The sequence below is a fragment of the Scleropages formosus genome, chromosome 2 (genome assembly GCF_900964775.1).
Source record: "Scleropages formosus chromosome 2, fSclFor1.1, whole genome shotgun sequence".
Taxonomy (NCBI): domain Eukaryota; kingdom Metazoa; phylum Chordata; class Actinopteri; order Osteoglossiformes; family Osteoglossidae; genus Scleropages; species Scleropages formosus.
The window spans coordinates 334,040-360,143 of record NC_041807.1 but is presented as its reverse complement, the minus strand read 5'-3'; the positions used below and the strand labels follow the sequence as shown (position 1 = coordinate 360,143).

Genomic DNA, 26,104 nt, shown 5'->3' with positions numbered 1-26,104 from the left:
GTTTTTAAAGTCGACACCTGCTCATGTTCTTCATTATCGATCTTTCTCTGTCACAGGACATGTGAAGGTTGGACCGAAAAAGTGAAATTCGACATTCTAACTCAATGTGAGCTAATTCTAAGATCTAACTCAGCGTGACCACAGAAATGTATGGGCCACAAGAACCAGCAAAGCAGGTACAAAATATAATTATGCCATAATATGTTTTCTGAAACAAAATGCAGTTACTCTGTGAAACTAGGATACCGTTAGTAGGGGAAAAACACAGCTTCTCACTCCATACAAATACATGAGTTACAAGTCAATTTTGGCCTTTTTAAAAGGTCACCCTTAATTCAAAACAACTTGTCTAAAAATTGAAAAATAAATTAAAATAGTACAAGAGTACATATGTCTCGGCAATGCAAAGTAAAGAAGTGAAGGTACTAGTGAAGGACTGTGTGGAACTTCCAATGTGAATCAAACTGAAACTTTGGTGACGCATACATACAGAAGGCTGTGGCTGGAGTTTCTTGAAAGCCTTTTGACCGCCATAGGACAGTCAGAAACTGACAAAAAAAACACAACGGTATTGTTCAACTTTCGAGCAGGATAGCTTTCCATTGTAGGGAAACACCTACACCAGTGCTTGAATCTGTCAGAGCCTTGTCAGCTGTGTTGTCTGATGATTTTTTTTTATTATTTCCTTGGGGAAAGAGTTAGGGGTCACAACATCGATTTTTGGCTCTGTTCAAAGGAGGAAGGCTCGTAGTTAGAGTTGCTCTTGTTGTCGATCAGCTGACCAGGGAAGTCACCTTTCTCTTCCTCCGACAGTGGGCAGCGGCACCTTCTGTCTGCCCGACCCGCAGCTGGCATCACTGTAAAACATTTGGAATAATAAGCTGACACTTAAGAGCTTGAGACTTCTTCTTCTTGTCCACTGCAGTGGTTTATTTCCTGCCTCACAATTTCTGCTGTAATAATAGAACGGATGTGCTCCATCTGAAAATGGAATGGACACCTCAGTGGTAAACTAGGAGAAATGGGCCACAGGTAGAATGTAGCTTTTAATAAGACCATCATAGGTACGGTTCATATGATCAGGTGGGCATGACTAACCTGTCTTTTGGGGTTAGTCAACAACATCACTTATGAGCAAATCTCGGAGGGACAAACCAACCAACCAATGTCAACAACCATTTTTCCCGAGCGGGTCGCAGCCATCTGGAGCCTACTGGGCAACACAGGGCGCAAGGCCGAAGGGGGAGGGGAAACACCCAGGACGGAACGCCAGTCCTTCGCAAGGCATCTCAAGCAGGGCTCGAACCCCAGGCCCACAAAACAGAGGGCACCAGCCAAATCTCGGAGGGGCGCCTACAAATTTAGGGTCTTGGCTGCATTGCAAGCAGCAAGGAATAGTAGTAAGTAGACTGGATTCTTTACGATGGTAAATTTTTTCCACCCAGGATTTAGTGCAGTAGAACTGCGCTGAAGCCCTGACTACATAATGCATTGAGAGCTGAGAGCTCTGGTAGCCTAAGTGATGTGTTGCAAACAAATGCAAAGGCTGCTTTGTGGCCAGACACCACGTTTCCACAGCGCATTAGTATAAGCACTGTTATGATCGGACGTGCTACGCATCTTCTCAGTTCCACTTGCTTGAGGTAAGCAAGTCTCACACCCGCGCTGAGGTCACTTTCCATTGTCATTGAATCAGGACATTTCTCTACAAACCATCTGCCAGCCTCCACCCTGAGGATGTCCTCGTTACACACATCTGAAAGTTAATTATCAGTAATCACTAATAATGAATGTATTTCCTGTTGGGAGGTTTGTATTTTTTAAAGATTTGTTCAAATCTATTTTGATTAATGGAGCTGTGGCGTGGTGTGTCATCTTGTTTGGTGACTGTTAAATCATTTGCATTACTTTCATTGACTTCTTTTGTCTTTGCTGCGCTGTTATTTTTTGCATGTAAGAAGAGGCCCACGGTGTCTAAAGGTACATAAAAAGTAGAATGGCACTCACTGGATCCAATCTGCTTGTTATGTCTGCAGTATTGTCCCATCAGGCAGCTGCACAAATGCAGAATGAAGAGGAGCAAGATGATCACGGTGAGGTGAACTGCTGGAATCTCATAGCGGTTCGTTTCATGTCTTGAACACCCTGCGTAAAAACGCACCCAAGTAATCATTGGCCAAAACGTAAAGGGCAAGAAAGAAAGAGAGGAAAATTTGCACAGGTCATAAATACAGCTAGAACTGTACTTTAAGGTTAAGTGAAACATCTAAACACAACCATTCATTATCTGTGGTTCAGGTGTGGACATAAAATTTAGGTACGTGAATAGGAGAGCGAGTATTACCGCATTTGGTATTGTGGGTGCTGTTGCCAGGTGAAATTACTTGCAGTCCAAGCTGATTACACCTGTACAGTATAGACAATGCAGGTACAGTAAAGTTGGAAATCACTGGGGGTTTTCTAACATCAGTTGAATGGTCACCCATTTAAACCTGCACCCTTCAGCTCAAGTCCTTTTCAATCATTCTCTTCGCTGTGTCATTAAAACTAAATATATATGACACATCTTTAAATCAAACTTTACTGGAGAGCCATTTCAATGGTCTTTGAATATCTACCATAATTCATGAACATCAACCACGATTTAAAGTATAGCCATAATTTCCCAGAGTCGATGGGTTCTCCTCCATGGTGCACAGAAAAAATGAAAATAGCTGGTTTAAAGAGACAAGAACATCCAGACTGAAATCATTTTAAAATAACCACATTCATTAGAGGCTTGCTCTTTAAATGTGTTTTAAAATACCGATAAGGTGAAAAGTCAAGTAATTGTCTTTTTATTTCTATTAAAGAGACAAATTGTTATTCAGTTTTACTGTAACTTTCACAAATTGGCAGATAAAGGAAATCTGTGTTATTAGCTATGGTCCATAGCAACTTGCAGTGTTAGATAATCAACGTTATGACAGGTAATGGGGCTCAGTGTCTCAGAAGACATTGTTAAAAACATTATTCTGCTGAGAAATATGAGCATGAAAATGTCAATTACAGAACAAAGATTGAGGAGGTTTCATCTTACTGTGCTAGCTGCTTGCAGATTCCTCCTACGGTGTCCGAGTAGGTATTGTTGGGGCATTGAACACATGTGTAATGATAGTCAAACGATCCTGGAATATGAAAATATTGCTTCATTGTGGCAGTTTAGCATTCTAATATGTCTCTAGATTTCTGGACTGCTGTTCACTTTTACTAATGGATAAGAAACAAGAGAAAAACAGCCATTTTTTTGTTTGATCAGAAACAAAAACTCTCTGCCATGGTTACGTAGGCATCTGAGAGCTCTATGAAACTTACTGAAGGCATGTATAGTCAGAACATTTTCTTACATGATGTAATACAATATAATGAAGCAAGACTTTGGGAAACATAGAGCGGAGGACACACCTGCTGCATTTATTTTTATTCAACGCTTCGGAAACGGCAATGATGAAGGGAGACAAAGTAAGTTTCTCCAGTACTCTGGTGAGGGACTCACCTTGCTTCTGCAGCTCCTCCCCTCTGCCACACACAGGCATCTTCTTGCATTTTGAGCACTGCTCGTTGGCACACAAATACCCTTCCAAGCAGGAGCAAGTGGCATCTGCAGTGGAGTTACATGTTGTATTTGTCACTAGGAAAAAGAGAAAGAAACAGGTCATTCTCAGACAGCTGTGACTCCCTCTGGACCCCCTTGTGAGTGCCACCCTAGCAATCACCCTACCAGCACTCACCCTGCTCGCATTTGGTGCAGCTTCGACAGGATTTGTAGCTATGTACCGCAGAAAAAGTGTCGGGTGGGCACCGTTGGCAGACAACACTCTTCTCATCAGTGCATTCGCTTTCCACAGAATAACCTAGAGGGCAGGTAAGGGAAAGCATCACATCTCCGTCCGCACGGATTTCGTGTGGCTGGTCTTTCATTACAATGGAATGGATTGGAACGACAATCCCATCAAGAATAGCGCCAGGGGCTCAGAGAAGCTTCCACCTCACCACAGTCAGCATGCAACTTTTGAGTTTCTCCTACCTGGTTCGCAAAGGTCACAGCAATTGCCTTTCGAGCTTTTGAACTGTTTTGTTTGGTCACAGGCGCGGACATGCAGCATCCAGGCGAGCAGCACACATACTTGGATAAGACGAGGTAGACTGGCCGGCATCTCTAATCCATCCATGCTTCCTCCCTTACTGTCGCACCAACAGACTTCTTCAGACGCTCTTGTGCTAAAACTGAGTGGGTTGGTGGCGACTCGTGCCTTTATAAGGGTTCAGCTGTGACACAAAATTTCCGTATGTGAATAGTCAATACAGTCATAAGGAAACTAATAGATTTAAAGAACTGTTTTTGACAAGCTGCTTCATTCATGACTATTGTCACATTTAGATAAATATCCAAAAAATATCTACAAATATATATCTATACGTGTGTGCGTAAAATGTTCTGAAGTGTTACCACCTATTGATAAGCAAATGTCAGAAGGTCAGAACTAAATGTGAGCTTCCTGCCGAGATGTAAAAACAGAAAGGAAGGGTGATTATGGAGAAGCACACAAACCACTGAACAGGTAAAAACAGCTCAACCTTAAAGGGCATCAAAGCTTGAGTTTTTGATTTTTTTATATCTCGTCCCAACCACCGCACTCATAATGAGAAAGCAATCTCTCTCTCACACACACACACACACACACACACACACACACACACACACACACACACACACACACCATCTGAAACCATTTGTCTTAAGCAGGGTCGCAGTGAACCAGAGCCTAACTCAGCAACACAAGGTGCAAGGCTGGAAGGGGAGGGTACACACCCAGGACGGGACACCAGTCCGTGGCAAGACACCCCCAACAGGACTCAAACCCCAAACCCACTGGATAGGAGGACCCAGTCAAACCCACTGCACCAACGTGCCCCATCCGAGAAAATAATAAAACATCTAAATGCATTTCCATTGATTGACGCAAGCTGATGTTAATTTTACTCCAAATATGGAGTAAACGACCCAGGTCTGAATCTCACCTTCTGTTGTAGTACCTTTGAGCAACAGGTTCAATAAAAATTATCCAGGTGTAAAATTTAGCAAAACATGGTAAGTTGATTTGTAAAAATACATCAGTTAATGTAACTTATTATACTACTGAATGTGCTATTTCAGCTAATATCAGGTTGACATTTAGGAGTGATTGTGACCGGTTGAGGTTGTCACTGTTAGTGCGGGAGTGGACAAAATAACCGAAACAACATGTGAAAAAGAAGATTAATTATGAAGTATGAATTCACTCATAACTATGAAGAGAATTTTAAATGTGTAATATGAAAAAGGAAGAACGAAAAGGAAGGAGTCAAATTTTAGATTAAGGTTTGTGGTGAGAGGACTGGGTGATGACCTAATGGTAAGGGCTTGGCAGTTATTCTAGGATTTACATAACATTTATTTACTTAGCAGGCATCTTTCTCCAAAGCAACTTCCAATGGATACTATGTAGTGTTATCAGCCCACACACCTTATTCACCGTGGTGACTTACACTGCTAGATACACTACTTACACTGGGTCACTCATCCATATATCAGTGGAACACACACACTCTCTCTGTGTCACTCACACACTATGGGGGAACCTGAACAGCATGTCTTTGGACTGCGGGAGGAAACCAGAGCACTCAGAGCAAACTCACACAGACACGGAGAGAACATGCAAACTCCCCACAGAGCAAGTCGGGATCAAACCCATGTCCTCTCGCACAACCCAGGTGCTGCGAGACAGTAGCACTACTCTCAGTGCCACCATGCTGCCCCAACTTTAAACCTACTTAGACTATCACTTGCAAAATTATGAATATATATCTTAGAGACTCATGGCTTTGGGAAAGCAAGAATATGTATAAAAAACTGATCCCAAGGCAGGACTGTATGGAAAATATCTTCCAAGAGACTCCTGTGGCTAAGAATCACCAAAGATGATATCTCCTGTTACAGAAATATGAAGACAAGGTCAGAACTGACAGACAGAATGCGGTTTGTTCTCTTAGATGTTGAAGAAGGGTGTGCAAAGTGCTAAAGACACTCCAAAAATCTTTTAAAGATGGCAGGCCTGAAACATTTGCGTAAGAGTGCCTGATGACTGTTTACACTTCATATTCCAGAACCAAGAAGATATGCAACTCTAGCTTGCAGGAGAATCTGAAATGATCCAGAGTTATTTTCACATTCAGTCATATTTTCCCATGAAAGAAAACCTCTAATTATTGACGCTTAAATAACCTTCGGATACCACAGAACCACTAAATGTATAGCCTGTGGAAGCTGTCTTTGAGTACAAGTGTGCCTTCAGACTGAGCAAACGCTCAGAAGGTCAGCCAGCCGCTCAAGCAAAGTCATAACTTACTTTGCTGCGTAAGAGTTTCGAACCGCAAGTGTTTTTATTTCCCCAAGTGGAGAGATTCAAAAGAGCACTTTGTCTGAATGTACAGACTGAACCCTTTCCACTGTTACAAAAAAAAACCCAAGAGAAAATATACGTTGCAGACCTGATCATGCTTTGCACTTGCTGAAAGCTCCAAATTAGAAGCCTGCAATATTTACATTTTCTCTCGTCATATTAGGGTGGGAGTCATACTCACTCCTGGAAAACAGATATTAAAAGAAAGAGCTCATATATTTTCATTCAGGAACGCTCTTGCTTGGGTGTTGTGGCGCAGTGCGTTCGGCAGGTGCCTCCTGTGTGGTACAGCTGGGGTCCACGGTCTGTTTTGTGTGCTTTATGATGAACTGGCGTCTCATCCAGGGTGTATCCCCTTCCCCTTCAGCCTGGCATCCTGTGTTTCCAGGATTGGCTCTGTTACCCTGCTTAGGACAAGTGGTTGTTGATGTTGATTAATTTCACTCCACTGTGCCTTTGTAATATGTTCTCAGTGAACTAAATGCAAAGCCTTTCCAGGCACTTTGATACATCTCTGCTGGGAACATGACAAGATATGAATTTACTGAACTTGGGTTCACAACCACTATTTAAGAAACATTTGACAAAAATAAAATATTTCTCCCTGTTCCCTGTTTCTCCAATGGTTCTCATTAAAGAAGGTACACACAAGCACTGTCTGAAACCACTTACCCCAAGAGGGGTTGCGGCGAACCGGAACCTAACCGGGCAACGCAGGGCACAAAGGTGGAGGGGGAGGGGACACACCCAGGACGGGGCGTCAATCCATCGCAAGAGACCCCAAGGAGGACTTGAACCTCAGACCCACCATAGAGCAGGTTGTTGTCCATGGATGGTTACTAAGCTTTGTAGGAAATTTAATATTCAAGAGCATTATTTCTGGAAGCACTCTCACTTTAGAGCTTTTTTCCTAGGTGCCTAAAACTTTTCACAGTATTGTAAATCATTAATCATAGACACTGAATTAATATGTTCAGAAGAAAAACAGAACAGAAAGAGCAGCTCGGTGGTTATCATTTACTTTCCATTTCACTTGGTGTTGCTGGTGGCTAATTTTAGCATTTTCTATTTTTACACACAGACAATGCCTATAACCACTTGTCTTGAGCAGGGTCGCAGCTAACTGGAACCTAACCTGGCAACATAGAGCACATTACTGGAGGGGGAGGTGACACACCCCAGAAGGGACGCCAGTTCACCGCAAGGCACCCCAAAGCAAGACTCAAACCCCAGACTCACCACAGAGTAGGTCCTGGCCAAACCCACTGCACCACCCCACCCCCCTATTTTACTTTTACTCCAGTGTAACCATACTCAAAGTATGGTGTGTTTTGAAACGTCTTTTCAAAGGGCATAGGTTATAAAACAAGAGTCTTGTTTTTATTGGATTACTTTCACATAGGCCATTAAGTGGCAAAACGGTAACACTGATGGACAGTTCTCTTACCTCAAGTCCTTGTACCTCAGTCTTCTTGAAATCTCCTTCAGAATGTTTCAAAATTGCTTTTGCGAAAGCCAACAGTCAGCAGTACTACCATAAAACGGAAGTAAAATGGTTCAACGAATCTACTAAAAAAGTTACATCCTACAGGTACAGTACAGCTGCCACAACTACACACACACCTCAACCAGAAGCACCTGGCTCTAATTCCCGTTGCAGAATCTGACTTGAGACAACCCTCCCCTCTGCGCTCTTGAACATACCTCGTCCCATGTCCTGCTCCTCTTTGTTCCGTAGCCCAGCTTCACATCTCCCTGGTCGCAACTGCTTGCTTTGTCCCTCCACCCCTACCCTGGATTCTCGCTCCAGCCCTGTCTGCCAATTGACCAAGCATTTGCCTGTCCCCGACCACGAGAACCAGCCTAGTTCTTTGGTTTTGAATAAACGGTCTTGCACTTGGGTCCAGCCTCCTCCGTGTCCTCTGTTCCTCCCTCTGTTCACCCTGACAACAATAGTTGTCTCCTAGTGGCTCATCATAAATATGGACCTACAGAATGGTGGTGAGCATGAGTGTGAATTTTTGTTTACAGCGATGAAACAGAGAAGTATCAAACCAAAGTAAAAACAATCAACAGAAATGTGAGAACAATGATAGCACATTTCGACTTAAACTGACGGAGCTGTTCTACAACATGTACAGGAGCCTGGGCACGCGAGCAAGATTCCACAAGATGTGGAAGTGGTGTGCAGAGAGGTTCAGAAGAGGAGCACGGTGCCGTTATTGCGTGGTTTATGACACGTGCCAGAGTCTTGAAACTTTTAAAGAATCATTTTAATTTACCTACTGGCTAACATCTGAACCATCTGATGAGATGGCATTGTACATGATGTTATGATACTGTATATACTACTTCTGCTTAGCAGTTATGGTGAGCTGAACAACCACCAGCACCAAAGTCACACAGAACTGCAACATACTACGCATGAATGAAAATTGATCCAACAACTGAACAGTGTCATCTGCTGGATAAAACCTCAAAAAGGGTAGTTACAGCAAATACTGGTCCAGAGATTAGTCTTTTTCACAAGATATTATGATTGACTTCCAGGAAAATCTTTGATCGAGACTTGAGGGTTCTGGTTGCCCTGCAGACCCCTCTTCAGCAGTGCTTTGGGAACACCTAAGAACCACCATTCTACAGACCTCTGAAGAAGTCCTAGGGTTTTCCACAAAGAAGAACAAAGACTGGTTCGATGATAACAGCCAGGAGATCCAAAAACTGCTGGCAAAGAACAGACGAAGGCACTAAGCCCACTTTGCTCAGCCGTCCTGTCCTAATAAGAAAGCAGCCTTCTGCCTTGCATGCAGCAACCTCCAGCACAAGCTTCAAGAGATTCAGAACAAGTGGTGGACCACCCTCACAGAGAGAACTCAGCTTTGCGCAGGCATCGGTGACTACAGAGGGTTTTATGAAGCCCTGAAGGCTGTGTATAGCCCTTCACACCAGGTCCGGAGTCCCTTGCACAGTTCAGATGGCCAAATGTTCTTCACAGAAAAAGCATCCATCCTGAACCAGTGGTCAGAACATTTCCAAACTTTCTTTAATACCAACCGCATGGTCCAAGACTCAGCAATACATCACATCCCACAACAGCCAGAAGAAAACAGAACTGGATGAGATCTCCACCCTAGAAAAGACTGTCAAGGCTGAAAAGTGGCAAGGCAGCAAGAGTCGATGGAATCTCACCTGATATTTGGAATGCATAGGGGCCCAGCACTACACACCAAACTCCACGAGCTCTTTGTATGGTGCTGGGAACAAGGTGAACTACCTCAGGACCTCCGTGATGCAGTCATCGTCACCCTGTACAAGAACAAGGGGTAAAAGTCAGACTACTCCAGTTATTGGGGGATAACTCTGCTTTCCATCACAGGAAAAATCCTTACAAGAGTACTCCTGAACAGACTCGTATCCACCATTGCAGCAGAACTTCTCCCAGAGAGTCAGTGTGGCTTTAGAGCCAACAGGAGCACCACCGATATGGTATTTGTTCTCAGACAGCTCCAAGAGAAATGTAGGTAACAAAACAAGGGACTGTATGTGTTGTTTGTTGACCGTAGCGAAGCGTTCGACACTGTGAGCAGAAAATGCCTGTGGCAAGTCATGGAACGACTAGGATGTCCTCCAAAATTCTTTAACATGATCATCCAGATACATGAAGACCAGCGTGGCCAAGACAGACACAGCAATGATCTCTCAGAGCTCTTCCCAATAGACAACAGTGACAACAGTGATACTCTCTCATGGAGAGTGAGTCCAGTGATGTTGCTTAGAGTTGGAAACCTCCTTTCGGCCAAGACTGCATCCTCGCGCCGACTCTCTTCACCGATCGCGCCGATCTTCTTCAGCATGATGCTCCAAAGTGCCACAGTAGACCTTGATGACAAGGATGGTCTTTATATCTGATATCGCATCGACGGCAGCCTGTTCAACTGGAGGCGATTAAAGGCCCACACCAAGACAATGGAGCATCTTATCCAAGAGCTACTCTTTGCCGACCATGCTGCCATTGTTTCTCACACAATGACAGCTCTGCAGCATATGACATCCTGCTTTGCAGAGGGTGCCGAACTCTTTAGGCTAGAAGTCAGTTTGAGGAAGACAGAAGTTCTCCACCAGTCCACACCTCAGGAAGACTACCGCTCTCCCCACATTACCATCGGCCAGTCCGAGCTGAAGACAATCCACCAGCTCAGCTATCTTGGGCGCGTCATCTTCTTGGACGCCAAAGTTGGCAAAGAGATTGACAACAGACTGGCAAAGGCAAACAGTGCAGTCAGCAGACTGTACAAAAGAGTCTGGAACAACAAACGTGAAGAAAGACACAAAGATCAGTGTGTACGGAATCGTTGTACTGACCACCTTACTCTGCGGCTCCGAGTCATAGGTCACCTACCGTCACCACCTGCAACTCCTTGAGTGCTGCCACCAGCGTTGCCTCCGCACCATCCTCAACATCCACTGGAATGACTTCATCACCAAAAGTTAAGCACTCGAACAGGCAGAGGTTATTGAATTGTCAGCTGCGCTGTATCCCATTCACCACGCTGTCTCCTCCTTCGAGGACACATGCACGGCTGGTCTTGAGAACAAAAGGAGATGGAGGAAGAAATGTGACGCTGTAGCACCAAACCCAGATCAGGCTTTCCCTTGCAGCCACCGCGGCAGGGTCTGCCTGTCCCGCATTTCCTTTTCAGCAGCCAGTGAGCTTGCAGAAGACGTGGACAGCCCCCTTCCTAAATCTTAGTTCGCGAAGCCAAGCCATGATACTCTTATCTCTCACACAGTGTGGTCCTGCACAATGAAAAATTGCTGTGACAGCATGTTTAAAAACATACTCTTTACATATAACGGGATCATAAATTCAGTATAAATTTTTTGTTGCAAATATGATAAAATATGTTGCTGTTGGTGTCAGTGTAATTGTCATGCAGATAAAAAACATAAACATAAAACATTCATTTTGGTTTTTTAATTTAGGTGACACATTTTTCAACCAGGAACCAATTATTTTTTCGTGAAGAAATAATTTTAATTCGATCCCATCGCAATGGGAATTCATCTAACAGGATGACTCCACAGAACAAATGAATCCTGTTATGAATCCGTGTACCTTTCTTTTTTAAGGTGATCGTGAGAGCTGTTCTGGTTCGTGGGACAAAGGAGACGTGGGTTCAGGTGTTATAGGCCGTAACACGGACACTAGGGCGGGGAGAGGTTGAGCAGCAGTCTACTCTGAAGTAAAGGCAACACGTTTAAGTAGTGCACCATGTATATCTCAGTCTTTCACGGTTTGATGCCTCAAGGCTCATTCTTTCAGCATTAGTTGATTCCACTCTAGCAGAAGCCAACACACGTAGAGGTCATTGCACACTTAGTGCGACTTGGAGTTTCTGTGAACAAGCCACAAAAACACACTACCAGTTTTTGTCTTGTCTTCATGCTCCTGCCTCAACTCTTTGTAGTAATCCAAATACACCTGATCTTCTCCAGTCTCAGAAGCTAAGACAGATCAGCTCTGCTTGGTGTATGGATGACAGATCACCTAGAAATACCAGGTGCTGTATGTTTTGGGGCGGTCTGACAGTGTAACAGTTATAGTTACTGCAAGACATTGCAGTAGAAGAATATGAATAAACGTAAATGTAGAGCTGCTGTCTGGATCCAAAGGCTGCATGTCTGAATGTCACTTTGATCTCCTACTGTTGAGTAAGATACTTATCCAAAAAAATTGCTCAAGTAAAACTCTCCAGCTGTATAAATGGATAAGTAGTTGTAAGTAACTTAATGCTGTAAGTTGCTTTGGAGAAAAGCATCAGATAAATGAGCAAACCTATTATTATTCTGGAGAAAATAAAGAAATGATTAAGGGACATCATCTGGTACATCATCATTTCCACACTATACCCTGAACATCACCAGTGCAGTGGAACTTTCTTGCGAAAATCTGTCATGTAACCCTGTCTTTGCGGTAATAATTCCTTTACAGCAGAGATATAAAGTTCTTCTGAAATAATCAAGAGTTGCTGTGAATGGTAGTGGTAGCTACAGGGACAACTGGTAGTGTAGAGGTTAGAGCTGCTGCATTTTGACCCAAAGGTCACAGGGTAAAATCACACCCCTGGCTGTAGTACCCTTGAGCAAGGTACTTACCCTAATTGCTCCAGTAAAATTAGATAGCTTTGTAAATCGGTAAGTAAATGTATGGAGATTAACATTGTAAGTTGCATTGTAGAAAAGTGTCAGCTAAATAAGTAAATATAATGCCTTGGACAGATCATCTTAAATCAGCAGCGTTTATCACCTTTCACTGGTGGTTTTTGAGGATTTTTTTCCTTTGGAAATAAACTGTTGCAAATATACTGTATTTCATAGCTGCCCATCTTGTTGTCAGCGTTTTCCTGTAAATTTTGATGCAGGTAAAACTGATTTGCTCACAAGAATAATAAGGGATCAAGAGAACATAAACAAAACCAAAGTCCACAATTTTGGTCAGTTTCCAAATTGCCATTCGGTTTATTCTCATGGTTCCTGGAGCAGGTCAAGCTAGTAGCAGGTTGAGCACGTGGCTCAAGCCCCCAGCAACAATTTCCAGGCATTTTCAGGCCAGCAAAGATATGTCATTCTTTGCAACATGTCCTAGGGCTGCCATCCAGTGGGATGTGCTTAGCACAGATCCATGAGGAACCAACCTGGGTGCAATCTTACTTATGTACAAAACAACCTCAACTTGCTCTTCTAGATGTGGAGGACCAGTGGCTTTACTCTGCCATTCTGGATCTCTGAGCCCCTCACCCTTTCATGGAGAGTGAGTCCAGTGATGTTGCTTAGAGTTGGAAACCTCATTTTGGCCAATTCTATCCTTGACCTTGTTCATTCGGTCATTATCCAAAGGTCAAGACCACAGGTGAGGATGGGGATGTCGACTGAGCAGTAAACTAAGAGTCAGTTCAAAACACACAAACACAGATCGATACTGAATTCACAAGACTTCTGACACTGAGCGGACTGGTGTCCTTATCTTTTACTCCACTATAACAAGACTCCTGTCTGCTGGAGCAGTTGCCCACCCTCTACCAGGATATCCACTCTTTTCTGGTTGAGGACCATGACTTCACACTTGGAGGCGATACCTTTCAAACCAGAGACTGGACACCCAGCAGTGAACCACCTGTGTGTGTGTGTCAAAAATCGCGTCAAGAAAAGACCAAAAGGACATCACCTGCAAACAGTGGAGATGCCACCCTTAGACTCCAGTTGGACATCTAGGCTTTGATGTCCTGTCTTTGAATTCCACAAACAGGAGTGATGACAAATCACAACCTTGCTGAAGTGTGATGGCCACATGGTAGAGATTCCCTAAAATAAGACCTGGGGAAGCTGGCCGGCCGTCACACCAGCACCCCATGCTGACTGAAGCTGATGACCAAACACCACGATGGACGAGACGTACCTATGTGAGCTGGGACATCAAGTTAACACTCATCTCCAATGTTATGATTAGTTGTAAATTGACTTAAAAATATTTTTAATCGAGAATCCCCAGGAGGGGTGGGCGGCCACTGGCACTTGGACCCTCAGAGGTTTCTTTTCTCCCTTGACTTTCAGCTGGGAGTTTTTGTTCCTTACTGCTGTGGCCAGTAGGCTTACTTAAGCTTCAATAGCTCCATGGATAATGTATTAATCTAGTATATAGCCAACTATCTTGTTTCTTTGTTTTATGCCCTTGTTCAGTGTTCTGTGTCACTGTGTGAGAAGAGCGCTCTATAAAAATAAATTGAATTAAATTGAAAAGATTCTGTTTATCACCGCTTACATATGGAGCGGACAACACACATTAGCAGCCCCAGTTGCTCACATCCTTGCAATACCACCCATAGTACAAGCCTGACACATTATTATTATTGCGTCCTGACAAGAAAAATAAATTTGCCTTTAAATTTAAAAACTTTAAAATGCAGAGTCAGGAGAGGTCACTGGATGGCAGTGTTGTGTAAATGTTAACTGAAAACTACTGTTCTCTGAGACAGAAAAGAAGACTAAAAACGTTATTGATCCTTAGGGGAAACTACATAAGGTAATAAGCTATTAATTAACAAACTTTGAATGAGAACATCTTTTTATGAGAAAAAGTAAGGGAGGAGCAGAGAAAACTCCAATAGCTTCTTACGTTTACATTTACATTCATTCATTTAGCAGACACTTTTGTCCAAAGTGACGAACCGAACGTCTCAGAAAATACAATGTGTGCATTACATTAGCAGGAAGAGAGACATAGATGCAGACGCGTGATTCTAACGCACAGCTAATTTGTTACCTTCCACTATATGAACCAATATCCGTCACACAAGTTGCTGCATAAAGGTTTATCCATTAATCGAGGATTCCTAATCACAAAATTGTAACATTTACAGCACATGAGTAACTGCATTAAGTGTATCTTTAAGTGTATTCAACAGTTATGATCACAAAGTTATCGAGCATAAACATTTATAGATTAAGATGCACTTAAGAGATCATGGGAGAAGGGAGTTGGGAAGAGGTGAGTTTAAAGACCCTTCATAGATGTCTAGAGATTCAGCAGTTCTGAGTGAGTCGGGAGAGAAGGGGAGAGGGTAGAATACTTCATACATACTTTCCTGCACACAATCCATACAGATTCAGAGAACTGAAAGCACAACGATTCCAGTGGGAAACACAGGGCTACACAGGCCTGCTGCCGTGAGAAAGAAATAACAGTTTAAAATGTCCTTTATACTTTGGCAAGCTGGTCCAAGAGTATGAGTCATTCTCTTTTTATAACAGAAGGTAGCGATATAGAGTTATATGTAGACATGTTTTCTCTCAGGAGCAGCAGCACGGCCCTTTGGCTGAGTGAAAACCATGTAATCAATTCCTCTACTATAGTTTTACATTTACATTTATTTGTTTGGCATACTCTTTTCTCCAAAGCGACTTCCAGTGAGCTCTATGTAGTGTTATGAGCCCACACACCTTGTTCACTGCGGTGACTTACACTGCTAGATACACTACTTACACTGGGTCACTCATCCATACATGAGTGAAACACACACACTCACTCACACACTATGGGTGAACCTGAACAGCAGGTCTTTGGACTGTGGGACTAGTTCAAATGTCACTGTAAGGGGGGGTGGTGTTGGTCCATCATCTTCTATCTTCAAAGAAGCAAAATACATGTCCTGTTGTATTTGGTTCCCAGCAGATGTTCTCAATCCAGGAGAAACACAGACATTGACACTGACATTTTCGGGAGAACTCTCTGTTAACAAATTAGATCAATCATCACATAAATCCCCATGTTATGAACAAAATGTAATGAGTTCAGTTTGGTGATTTTGCTAGTCAAGCGAAAATCTGGTGTACAACTTTAATATTTTCTCCAGTAAAATTTAATACCGTTCCTCATTTTTTATGCTTTATTTTCTTTTGTTTTTTACATTTCTGTCTTTTTTAATTGTACCCATACTTATTTAGTTGTTTGCCCCTTCAAGTCTTGTGGTGTTTGGTTCCTTGCATTCCTTCTTTCGGCTTCACGTGTGGCACGGCAGAATGGCTTTTGTTTGATCGCTTGATCGCTTTGTTTTGTTTCAATTTGCCAGATTAGCAAATGACGGGTTATATTTCCAGTAATAGGTTCCTAAAATCTATGGAGTTTTAGTAGTAATTAAAAGTGAGGGATCTAAATTAAGGATAGGGTGAGACAAGCTGCCTGATAGGGTCACACAAGCTGCCTATTTACTTGTTATTACTGTTTCGTACTTATTCACATAATTTAGCTGGAATAGAAAGCAAAAAACTGGCAAGTGAGAACTAGGTTACCAACACCTGCTCTAATGTCTGTGCTCAGTTTCCAATAAATACTTATACAGTGAAAAGTAGGCAGCCCATTAGTCAATCAGCCTTAGAGCTGCACGACCATCATCTCTGCATTTGCATGTTCGCTCATGAGCGCAGACTACGACGGACTGTGCAAACTACGTCTTCCACACTGAATCAGATTTTTTTCCAAACTCTTAAAAAAAAAAAAATCTAACCACAATATAAGGTGAAGATACTTCTGATAGTACTGAAAAAGATTACCTAGAAGAGGAGGAGCCGTTTCTCTAAACCGTAATGCATGTACATCTGTGACCTTATCTACGCCCTTCTCTTCCTTCAACGTTTTACTGTCGAGAAGTGATGACATCACACAGCGAGGTTGACTTTTCCACCGGTGCACGGCACTTGCATGGCATTTGCCCGTGCTGTGTGATATTTAGCAATCGTATGAATCGTGGAGAGACCTGGCACCAATGAGTCATGACGGTTAAGGTTTCTCTTGCCTGTTTCCAACAGCACGTTTTTTGGAGCAAGGGGAAATTTCTCGGGATAAGTACCAGAACACCGATGAAGAGGTCAACGGCTGACTGCTTTCACCCACTCCGTCTTAAAGATCCGTTTCTCGCGTGGTAGCCGGTTTCGCATGAAAGCAGGGACGGAATAATTTTGTTTAAACCGGGGTTTGTTCCAGCACGAGGGGAAACTCCCCGTGATCATGAAAAATAGACAAGCATCCACTCCTGTTTTCTGTAATGTCTGGATGTCTACATTTCCACACCTTACAGGAAACTGATTCGCAGGTAGTGAAACCACTACTCAACAGCAGCATCTCAAACAATATAAATGTGTTTTTATTGCAATAAATTTTATTGCAACCGTTCACTTCAAAGAAAAAGTTGAACCCGAACGTAAAACATAATTACAGATAAAATAACATTTAAAAAATACACGTATTTTCATAGTTGCACTAAGCAGTTGCAGGCCTTGTGGGATAGTGCATGTTGGCATCCCTGTTATTACTTGTGCATTTGACACTTCAAGAAATAGTGAGAAATCGTGTCCAAAGTACAGAGAACGCAGAGCGCAACAATGCTCTGGCTGGGACATTGGAAAACCAAAGCCTTAAAGAAAGCAACTGCATCAGTTTATAGTCTACATGGTATTCCTAGGAACAAATGGCTGTCAGCGGGGAGGAGGGACCTCTTGTTCCCATTTTCCCTAGGAAAGCAGCAGTAGTCATCTCAGGCTAGCAGTAATCATCACTATCAACTCTCCGAACAAAGCATACGTATAAATATATCCCCACCAAACAAACACCTTGCTTTAAAGCACATTTCTTTTAACATCATGCAGTCATAATCAAATTTGTCTGTACAAATCGGCCTGGAACCACGTATTTTACAAAGGTAATGCATTGGTCTGTATCGTTCTGAAATTTCCTGTGATGTTACTAAGAGCTGTACAGAAAATAAGATTCCAAATAAAGTGCAACCCACTAACCGTTTAAAATACATAGATACAGCATTATCTGCTGGGAACAAAAATGTTACAGCTCACCAGTAACACAATACATAATAGTCAAACATTGACTGTAGACAAATCTGTATATAAGTTAAAACAATATTTCAGCTCTGAAGCCTACTTTCATCAAGTTATCTATAAAAATAGACATTGTTTTCATGATAGCATCTGACTTCATTCCCTTTGGTGACTGAAAGTGGCATCAGCGCAATGAAGGACATGTGTAAGCTCCCAAACTGAATCAAGAAGCACACCTTGACCAACCATCAACCATATCACGGCAATCCTTGGTTGGATTTGACCAGAGAGGATCGGCTGGTGTCTCCACATTCTTCCACGGGACTTCGGCAAGGCGCATCTATGATCACAGAAGCAGCACAATCAGGCATTGTTCATGAGAACCCATGGTGCACCATGGGTTCTTTTTAGAGCCACAGCAACACCAGGACACATAGTGTCTCCAGAAAAGCGTTGAGATGGCATACATCTTTCAGCTTGCTCGCAAAAGATCTACTCTTGGTTCTCACCTGTTTTACTCATTTTCTTCCAGTGGTTCTGGAGGCAAGGAATGACGAGTACTTTACAGGAGACCGCCGAGAGAGGGACCAGGAGGATGAGACTCAGTATGTAAAAAATAAGTACTGTAACAGTGACATTGAGGTTAGAAAATTTGATTTCATGCTGGGAAACGAAAAGGATTTTGATTTTTTTTTTTCCTTTTATTTTTGTTCTTCATTTAGACAGGTGTCAACTGCATTGCCCTGTGTTTGTATAAAAGTTAGATGCCACAAACTCAGAACCAGAGGAAGACATGGATTCTCACCAGAACTGTCACTGTTCTCAGGAGTTGGCCAGGAGGAGCTTGGAGTGGAAGTGGATGTGCTGGTCATGGTGGTTGACACCACGTCGCGATTCGATTGCGGAGTAGAGACCAAGAAGGACGTCGGTGTCACTGAGGTCATCGGGTTTTCTGGGACCTCCGGGTCATTATTGCAAATCACATTTGAAAATTGGGAACCTGGGACTCTTATTCCGCTCTCCCCACAGCTGTTGAAGAGAGTCCAGAACTTCAGCTTTTTACGTTTATTTTTCTTTTCAGTGTTTTTGAAATGTTCCATCAATATGCCTACATTTCACCAAAAAATAAATAGACTTTTTGAGAAATGCTGGAGCTTTACGTACTCTTTCCATTTTTGACAATATGTGTTAGCTTCACTAGTGAAATATCCATCGTCACATGGCTGACATTCTAATCCTGCATCTGAAAAAACATACAGTATTGCTGAAATGCAAATTATTACAACAGTTCAAAAAACAGTTTTTATCAAATTTAGATTTAAACTGGCAGTCAGTTGGAAAAAAAATCAAACATGTACTCTGCAAATAAATACACAAACAAATAAACATATAGCATGTATCCCAGATGGTATTGTTTAATCACGTTACACATTTGTAGAATCTTTTTTCTTGCTTGCTTGAGGATGGTGCAAAAGTGCCGTAGTATTTCACACATTTTTTACTTCAGTTCCGTGACTGACATAATTAGCAACCTCATAAAAAAATTCTGCCTTATTAGTATACCCTTCCCTTTTCTGCCATCTGCTATGTCTCCTATTCCCCAGTTTTACCTGTCTTCCTCAGCCCAGACCCCTTGTCACATTTGCAGACTGCATTATTTGCTTTCACAGGAGTGAATCCATGGCGACAGCGGCACTTGGTATTTGTAGTCTTGGTGCAGTTCTGCTCAACCATACTTCCTTTCTCTAGAGAACAGCCGAGAGACAAAAGAACATCCTCAGAGATGGGCTTCACAGTAAGATGTGCAGAGCTGCCGGTGTGGTACTTGTGGTTTTATAACCCAGTACATGACTCCACGGGAGTGCAACGGCACTAGTGCTCCTAGTTCCACTCTTATACTTAGATTTTTAACCCTGACTACCGTGGCATTTGACATTAGTCCTGTCCTGTAATCTAGAGATGCAAAGAAGTTTGAAAAAAGAACGTATCCTTACCTGAAGCACAAATTGTGCAGCGATGCCGGCAAAAACTGCTGTCGTTCGGCTCACTTCGGTACTGGCCGTCCGGGCACGGTTCACAGCCATGAGACCCGTTCGAATTGTAGCTCTTTCTCGTACCTGAGATTTCAGAGCAATCCACTCGTTACTGAGAAAAGTCTGGTATCACGTGCCTTTGAGAGTGCAAAAGCAGAAGCCGAAGCAGCTTCTATACCGTACCTGCTGGACAGACCCCCGAAATTACCAAAATGGCCTGAGTGAGGAGGAGTAGCGAGAGACAAACACCCTGGGGCAGCATCATTGACCAGTTTGTCTCTCCAAGTGGCGCTTTAGTTCACTCAATATGACTGATCTTCTGTGAGTAAGAGAAGTGGTTTTTTTTCCTCCTCAGTCAAGGAACATGCGGCGTGGACTGCAGAACCATTTCACGCCCCAGCTTTTTTGTATATTCTGAGAGCTTTCAGCGTAGGTTCCATCAAATATCACTTTTTGCCAAGTGTCTCCACCCCTCAAGGAAATGGAGTAAAGTCATTGGCAGGCTACCTTGCAAGAGACTGACCTGTAGAAAACTGAAATCTACATAATCCTTCAGCTATAATGATGTGGTGGAGCCGTGTCTTTCATGCCATCAGCACAGGAAGCCATGAGAACCTCATACCCAACAAGGAGGCTGAGCAATGCTTTAGCTGTGCAAAGAAGAGATTTAAAGAATAGATCTTATTTAAATATGTAGATGGAAGAAATGTGGAAACAGAAAACACAGCGCTGGGGCTCTTGTCCCAAAACCTAAATATGAAGTCTTAGTAGTTAGTTTGTGAAATATGATGTTGTAAGGATATCTGAGGCTAGGAATAAGAACTGTATAAATATATTTGTGTCTCTAAGGACATGCGTGTGCTACAGATCACACAAGTGAGATGTTGAGGTTTGCTGTGTGCTTCATGAACAAGCTTCCATCTTTGTGGACAGACAGTGGTAATTTGTGATTTCAATATACCAAACATAAACTGGGATGTTGAAGTCTTATGTCTTGGGAGACAAACTTACTAGGATGGTTCTCTGACTGTTCTCAACAACAATACTGTAGGTGGACCAAATAAAGAACAAAAGCAGAGCCTGATGTTTTTTATTATTCATCAGTGGGAAAAAACTATTCTGAAATGTAACCTCTGAAAGGAAAGTTGGATAAAGCAAAATTGTTTTAGCAGTTATACCTGGAGGGAATAATTTAAATTGTTCAAAGGAAGTTACTGTTATAAAAATACTCAAGGATGGGAATGTACCATTTATTACATAAATGTCAAAAATGAGAATTTTCCTCAGACTACAGACCAATTAGCATTAGTCCAACTATAGATGATATAATCGGATAAAAGCTACTTGAGAAACAACATTCTACGGAATAGCAAAAAAGTACAAATTTTGGGAAAACACACTACGAATTTCTACAATTGCTGCAAAAGCAGCTAACAATAAAAAAGTTTTTGAAATGTTGTAGTTTACTTCACATTTCCAAAGGAATAAGAGTCTGTATAAATGTTCTGCATAAAAGAAGTTATCTTCAAGGCAAAGATTGGAATGTATTTACACACAGAATTGAACATAGAATTGAGTAGAAAATACCAGGACTTTTCAAAGTGACTTTACAGAATTTAAATAAATGGGTGGAGTACCTCAAGGTTCTCTATTCGGTCCATAACACTTTCCATAAAAACCACACATTCCAGTCAAAAGTGACAAAATGTGAAGTTACGGACATACGTATAACATGAGGCTAAAGACTTGCAAAAGGTAGAGATAAATGTTGAACTGGACAGAAAATTGGTATATTGAATTAGAACATGGCAATGTGCTATAACATTGAATGTTTGATGAAGAGCTGGTTTAACAGGAGAACAGTTTGAAGTCTGAGGGTTAAACAACCACAAGCTAGAGGCTTTTCCCATATCCCTGGTCATTTGTGGTTAACCTAGAAATGAAAAACAAAACCACAAGCTGTAATGTGATATAAATGTGGCTTTTAGTGTTCTATGTGTAAAGTGAGAGAAATTTCACTTTCTAAAAACTGCAAAGACATTCAATGCTAAAAATTGTGGTGCTAGCTTTTCAGGCTACTAGGGACACTGACACCTAATGCTCAGTATCAAAGTACTCATTGTTTTCAGTGACACTTCACGTTCAGAAATTTCAACAAATGCTTTTATCTCAGGATCTGGTCGAAAAATTAATGTATTAAAAAAGATCCATGACGTACTGAACCACTATCTCCACTTTCAGAGCAACATTTCAGAAATTAACGTCTATTTGTTTGGGGAAAAACCCTTAATGTGCCCATTTTATTCTGATTGAGTGTTCTCTGTTCATAACCCATATGTTGCATGACACATGTTCAGTTAACTTATTTACATAAACTTACTGCAGAAGAACAGATCTGAAAACTGGACAATCAGGATATATCTTTACATGGCAAACATACACATCTCAAAATATAACACATATAGTAAAACGTAAAAACTGCCTGTGATGACACATCACCAGAGACATAGACTTTCACTCATAAACAGAAAGAAGTTGAGGTTGCTACATTCTATTTCAGGCAAAGGAAAAAGTAAGATAGAAAACATGGGGACAACAGCATCATCTGGATGTAAAATCCCCTCCTCTACAGTATAATTAATTCATGAAAAAATATTTGTGTTTCATCTGCTGTCATGTAGATAGAGTAGCAAAACTGGTTGAAGCTGAGGGTTATCATGCAGGCCATCGCCACCAATGATGGTAAGAAGGCTTCGCTTCTCAAAGTTCATTTTGTCTCCCACTCGGACTTCCCAGCTTCCACTGACCATTCATTGTGTCCAGTTGTGCTTTTTTTCTTAAAGAAGTACTTAAAACAATTAATTTTTTTTTTTGTTTGTTTTAAGGTCCACGAATATTTAAAAATATGGATGTGGTTCCATGGTTCCCACAGATGTGCGTCACTTCCTTCCAGCTTTTTGTCCGTTACTGTTGAGCTACGTGCAATCTTCTTTTGCAGGGTTTGCAGGTTTGCAAGTTTACCTCTTTGTGCAAATTCCCAGCATGTGACACATCTTTATCAGTGCATTTCAGAGAACGCAGCATCATTTCTTTGGACGAGTTGCTTCTTCAAGGCAGCGGTCACAGAACAGACACCAAAAGCAGCACAAACAAGGGTTTTGTTAATAAATTTGGCACAGTGGTTATATGCTATTGACAGTAACTGGAATTTTATTTTGTAAAGATAATAATAATAATAATAATAATAATAATAACAATAATAATAATAATATCATCATCATCGTCATCTTTTAGCATGTGAACATCAGCAAGGACCCTCACTGGGGAGAGTTCAGTCAACGTTGATTGTCTGACACATATGTAATCAAAGTAATTGAACTTCTGATTCATGCAGTAAATCGACCCCATTCATGCAGTCTCACATAAACTTACTAGTCAGTATTTCACAGTTTCACACAGTTTGTACTACCGAGCAAGTAGAAGCCCAACCCCAAGTCTGAGCTGTTGTTCAGGTATGCTTTCAGCAAAATCTGGGGAAAGCAAATAATGTGAATCAGTTAATTCCTGTAAGTGGCAGGGGGAAGAAAACGTCAAGTAGGTCTGAGAAAACCTGTATGGAGGACAAGGTTTCAGAGGCTTGCTGGCAGGTGGAATTTACACTTGATTCTTTTTTCTTTTTTTTTGCAAATCTGAAAACCTGCAACCACGCAACATCCTGTTTCCTTGAAGAAGCATGGGCAGATTCTGTCAGATAATTGTTGTAACCTGCTTCCTACACTTGTTGTTATTCTATGTTTTTTGTAGGATCACCTTCAGATGACCATACTGAGTCAAGGTAGCCAGCCAATGTCAGGATTACTTTAATGTTAAATATTTAATATAAATCGTAATATAAATTTTGAAACAAATACAACTGGAAAAGCAGATAGTAATATCAATTTAAAAAATAAATACAGAGGCAGTCTTACATCACCTTTTAAGCCCTTTAATTCAAAAGCTGACACTGACATGTTGTCTTGTTATCAATCCATTAATTAATTTACAGTTCATAACTTAATGCAGCTCAGTTAATTTAATTTAAAAAATGTTGTGCTTCACAGTTTAATTCAAAGGCTAGTATAATCAGAGGTGAGTAGAGTAATCAAACCAGTAGCTCGTACGAGTACTGCTACTTGTAACAAAAAAAATACTCAGGTAAAAATACTTGTCTAAAAATATATTCCTGCAAAAATAAAAAAGTTTCAGGTCAAAAACACTCAAGTTACTGAAATTATTTGAGAATTATTTGATTGAAATTAAGCTTTTTAATGTTACAAACCACTAGCCGTGTTTCAAGCTACAACATATAGTTTTAGCTGAACTTTTCAATAAACGAAATCTTTTCTGCAAATATAATTATATAAAGTCAATTAGACTAATCACTACAAAACAAAAACAAGACCACAGTCTGCCAAGTATCATTATTATTAGCCATGATTTAGATGACCCCTTTGTCCAAGGTTACTTACGATTTTAGGGTTGTATAGTCAGATACTTCCAGTAATTACACTTTACCCATTTATATAGCAGAGTAACTTTAATGGAGCAATTCAGGGTAAGTAACTTTGTCAGTTGTATTGCAGCAGGACCAGAACCAGGGATTCCACTTCATGCCCCTTTGACCGCAAGGTTGACTGCTCTCTCTTTGACTGCAGACTCTAACCACTACACCTCCTGCAGCTCCAGATGAAGTTTTATAATTCATTTCCAATTTAGTTGGCACCTTCATCTAAAGGGATTTGCAACTCTTTGGCAATTTAAGCAGCAGAGTATTTATTTATGCACTGCAGTTCAGGATAAATGCTTTTCTCAAAGGCAATACAGCAATGGGAGAGCAGAGATTTGAAAAGACAACCTGTAGGTTGCACCTCATTGTACAATTCAGTTAACACTAGAAGAAAAAAAAAAAAAAAAAAACTTATTCTTAATGTATCAAACACATTTAAACTCACAAGTCCGTGACTTCACGTCCTTGGAAGCAAATGAACTAGGCTGTTAATCAAGGCGGGTTGAAACCTTTCTCTAGCTCTGATTGGTTAGCACTACGCTCACTGCAAGCAAACTTGGCCAATGAGATCAACCAAAGAAGCCAGCTGACCGGAAAGAGACATTTTTAATGGTTTTAAGTGGCTGTGACTGACAGCCAACAATAGTTTGTGAAATGAACAGACGACCTCATGGCTTGCGCAATACTGACTTCATTCATTTTAAGGAAAGTAAAGACATCAAATGCAAAAAATTAAAAAAAATAATCAAGGATAACACAAATGTAATGGAGTACAAATATGTTCTTCACAAATGCACTCGACTAAATGTAAAAAATTGACTTGAGTACAGGGAACAAAATAAATGTAACTTGTTACTACTTACAAACAGTTAAAATAGTATATAAATCACACTACAAATGTTTCTTTCACACCCTGTATTTGCAATAAAAATCTGAATTATTGGGAAATACTAGAAAGGGATTCTAACCTGCATTAAAATTTCTGTAAATCTAGGAGGATTTTGAGCTTGGCATTTCTCATACCTGTAGCCTTTGTTTGTGTAAAAGTGCTGAGGTTAATCTTAAAAGCATTGCAGTTTTTCACCTTTACAGTTTGACAGAACAACATTCTGTCATACGAAAAAAGGCCCTTCCACATGGGTGTATATGAGGTAGGAGGGTTCTTCTTTCCATTACACAATTACCTCTACATAAAAAGGAGAAAAATCTGAAAGAGGTACCTAGTTTAAAAATAGAACAGAAAATGAAACTGACATTTTGTTGTGCTTGTGCTGGTCTTGCTCTTAATCAGTGTTTCTTTGTTTCTGTGCCCACTCTTCACTGCTGGCTAAGTCACATCTAATTTAACAAGTTTTATGTATTTAACTATTATATTATTATATTAATATAATTAGAAATGTTTTTTTTTAATGTCTGTCCACACTTATTCGGCAGTTTAAATTTAAGCAGTACATTTTAAAGTGTGTATTTTAAGTTTTTCAGGTAAAAAAAAATGTATTTTTTAAAGACATGACATAAGCAAAAGGTTCAATATTCTGGATTTATTTCCCATAGAAAAAGATTCAATAACATTTACTAAGTGAAAACACTTCTTGCACTGACCAAGAGACATGACTTTTAAACAGCATGCTGCCATATGGAGTATATTTATGTGTTTT

At 41.1% G+C, this 26,104-nt stretch overlaps 1 protein-coding gene across 1 annotated transcript; it reads right to left on the bottom strand.

Moving 5' to 3' along the window:
• Positions 1–449: 449 nt before the first annotated feature.
• On the bottom strand, positions 450–3,795 carry LOC108933901 (tumor necrosis factor receptor superfamily member 18-like). Its single transcript, XM_018751292.2, has 6 exons — positions 3,771–3,795; positions 3,536–3,670; positions 3,080–3,167; positions 2,345–2,406; positions 2,008–2,145; positions 450–857 (listed from the first exon to the last, which is right to left on the bottom strand). Exons 2-6 carry the CDS (start codon positions 3,573–3,575, stop codon positions 706–708), a joined length of 480 nt encoding a protein of 159 aa, XP_018606808.2. The 5' UTR covers positions 3,576–3,670; positions 3,771–3,795; the 3' UTR covers positions 450–705.
• Positions 3,796–26,104: the final 22,309 nt, after the last annotated feature.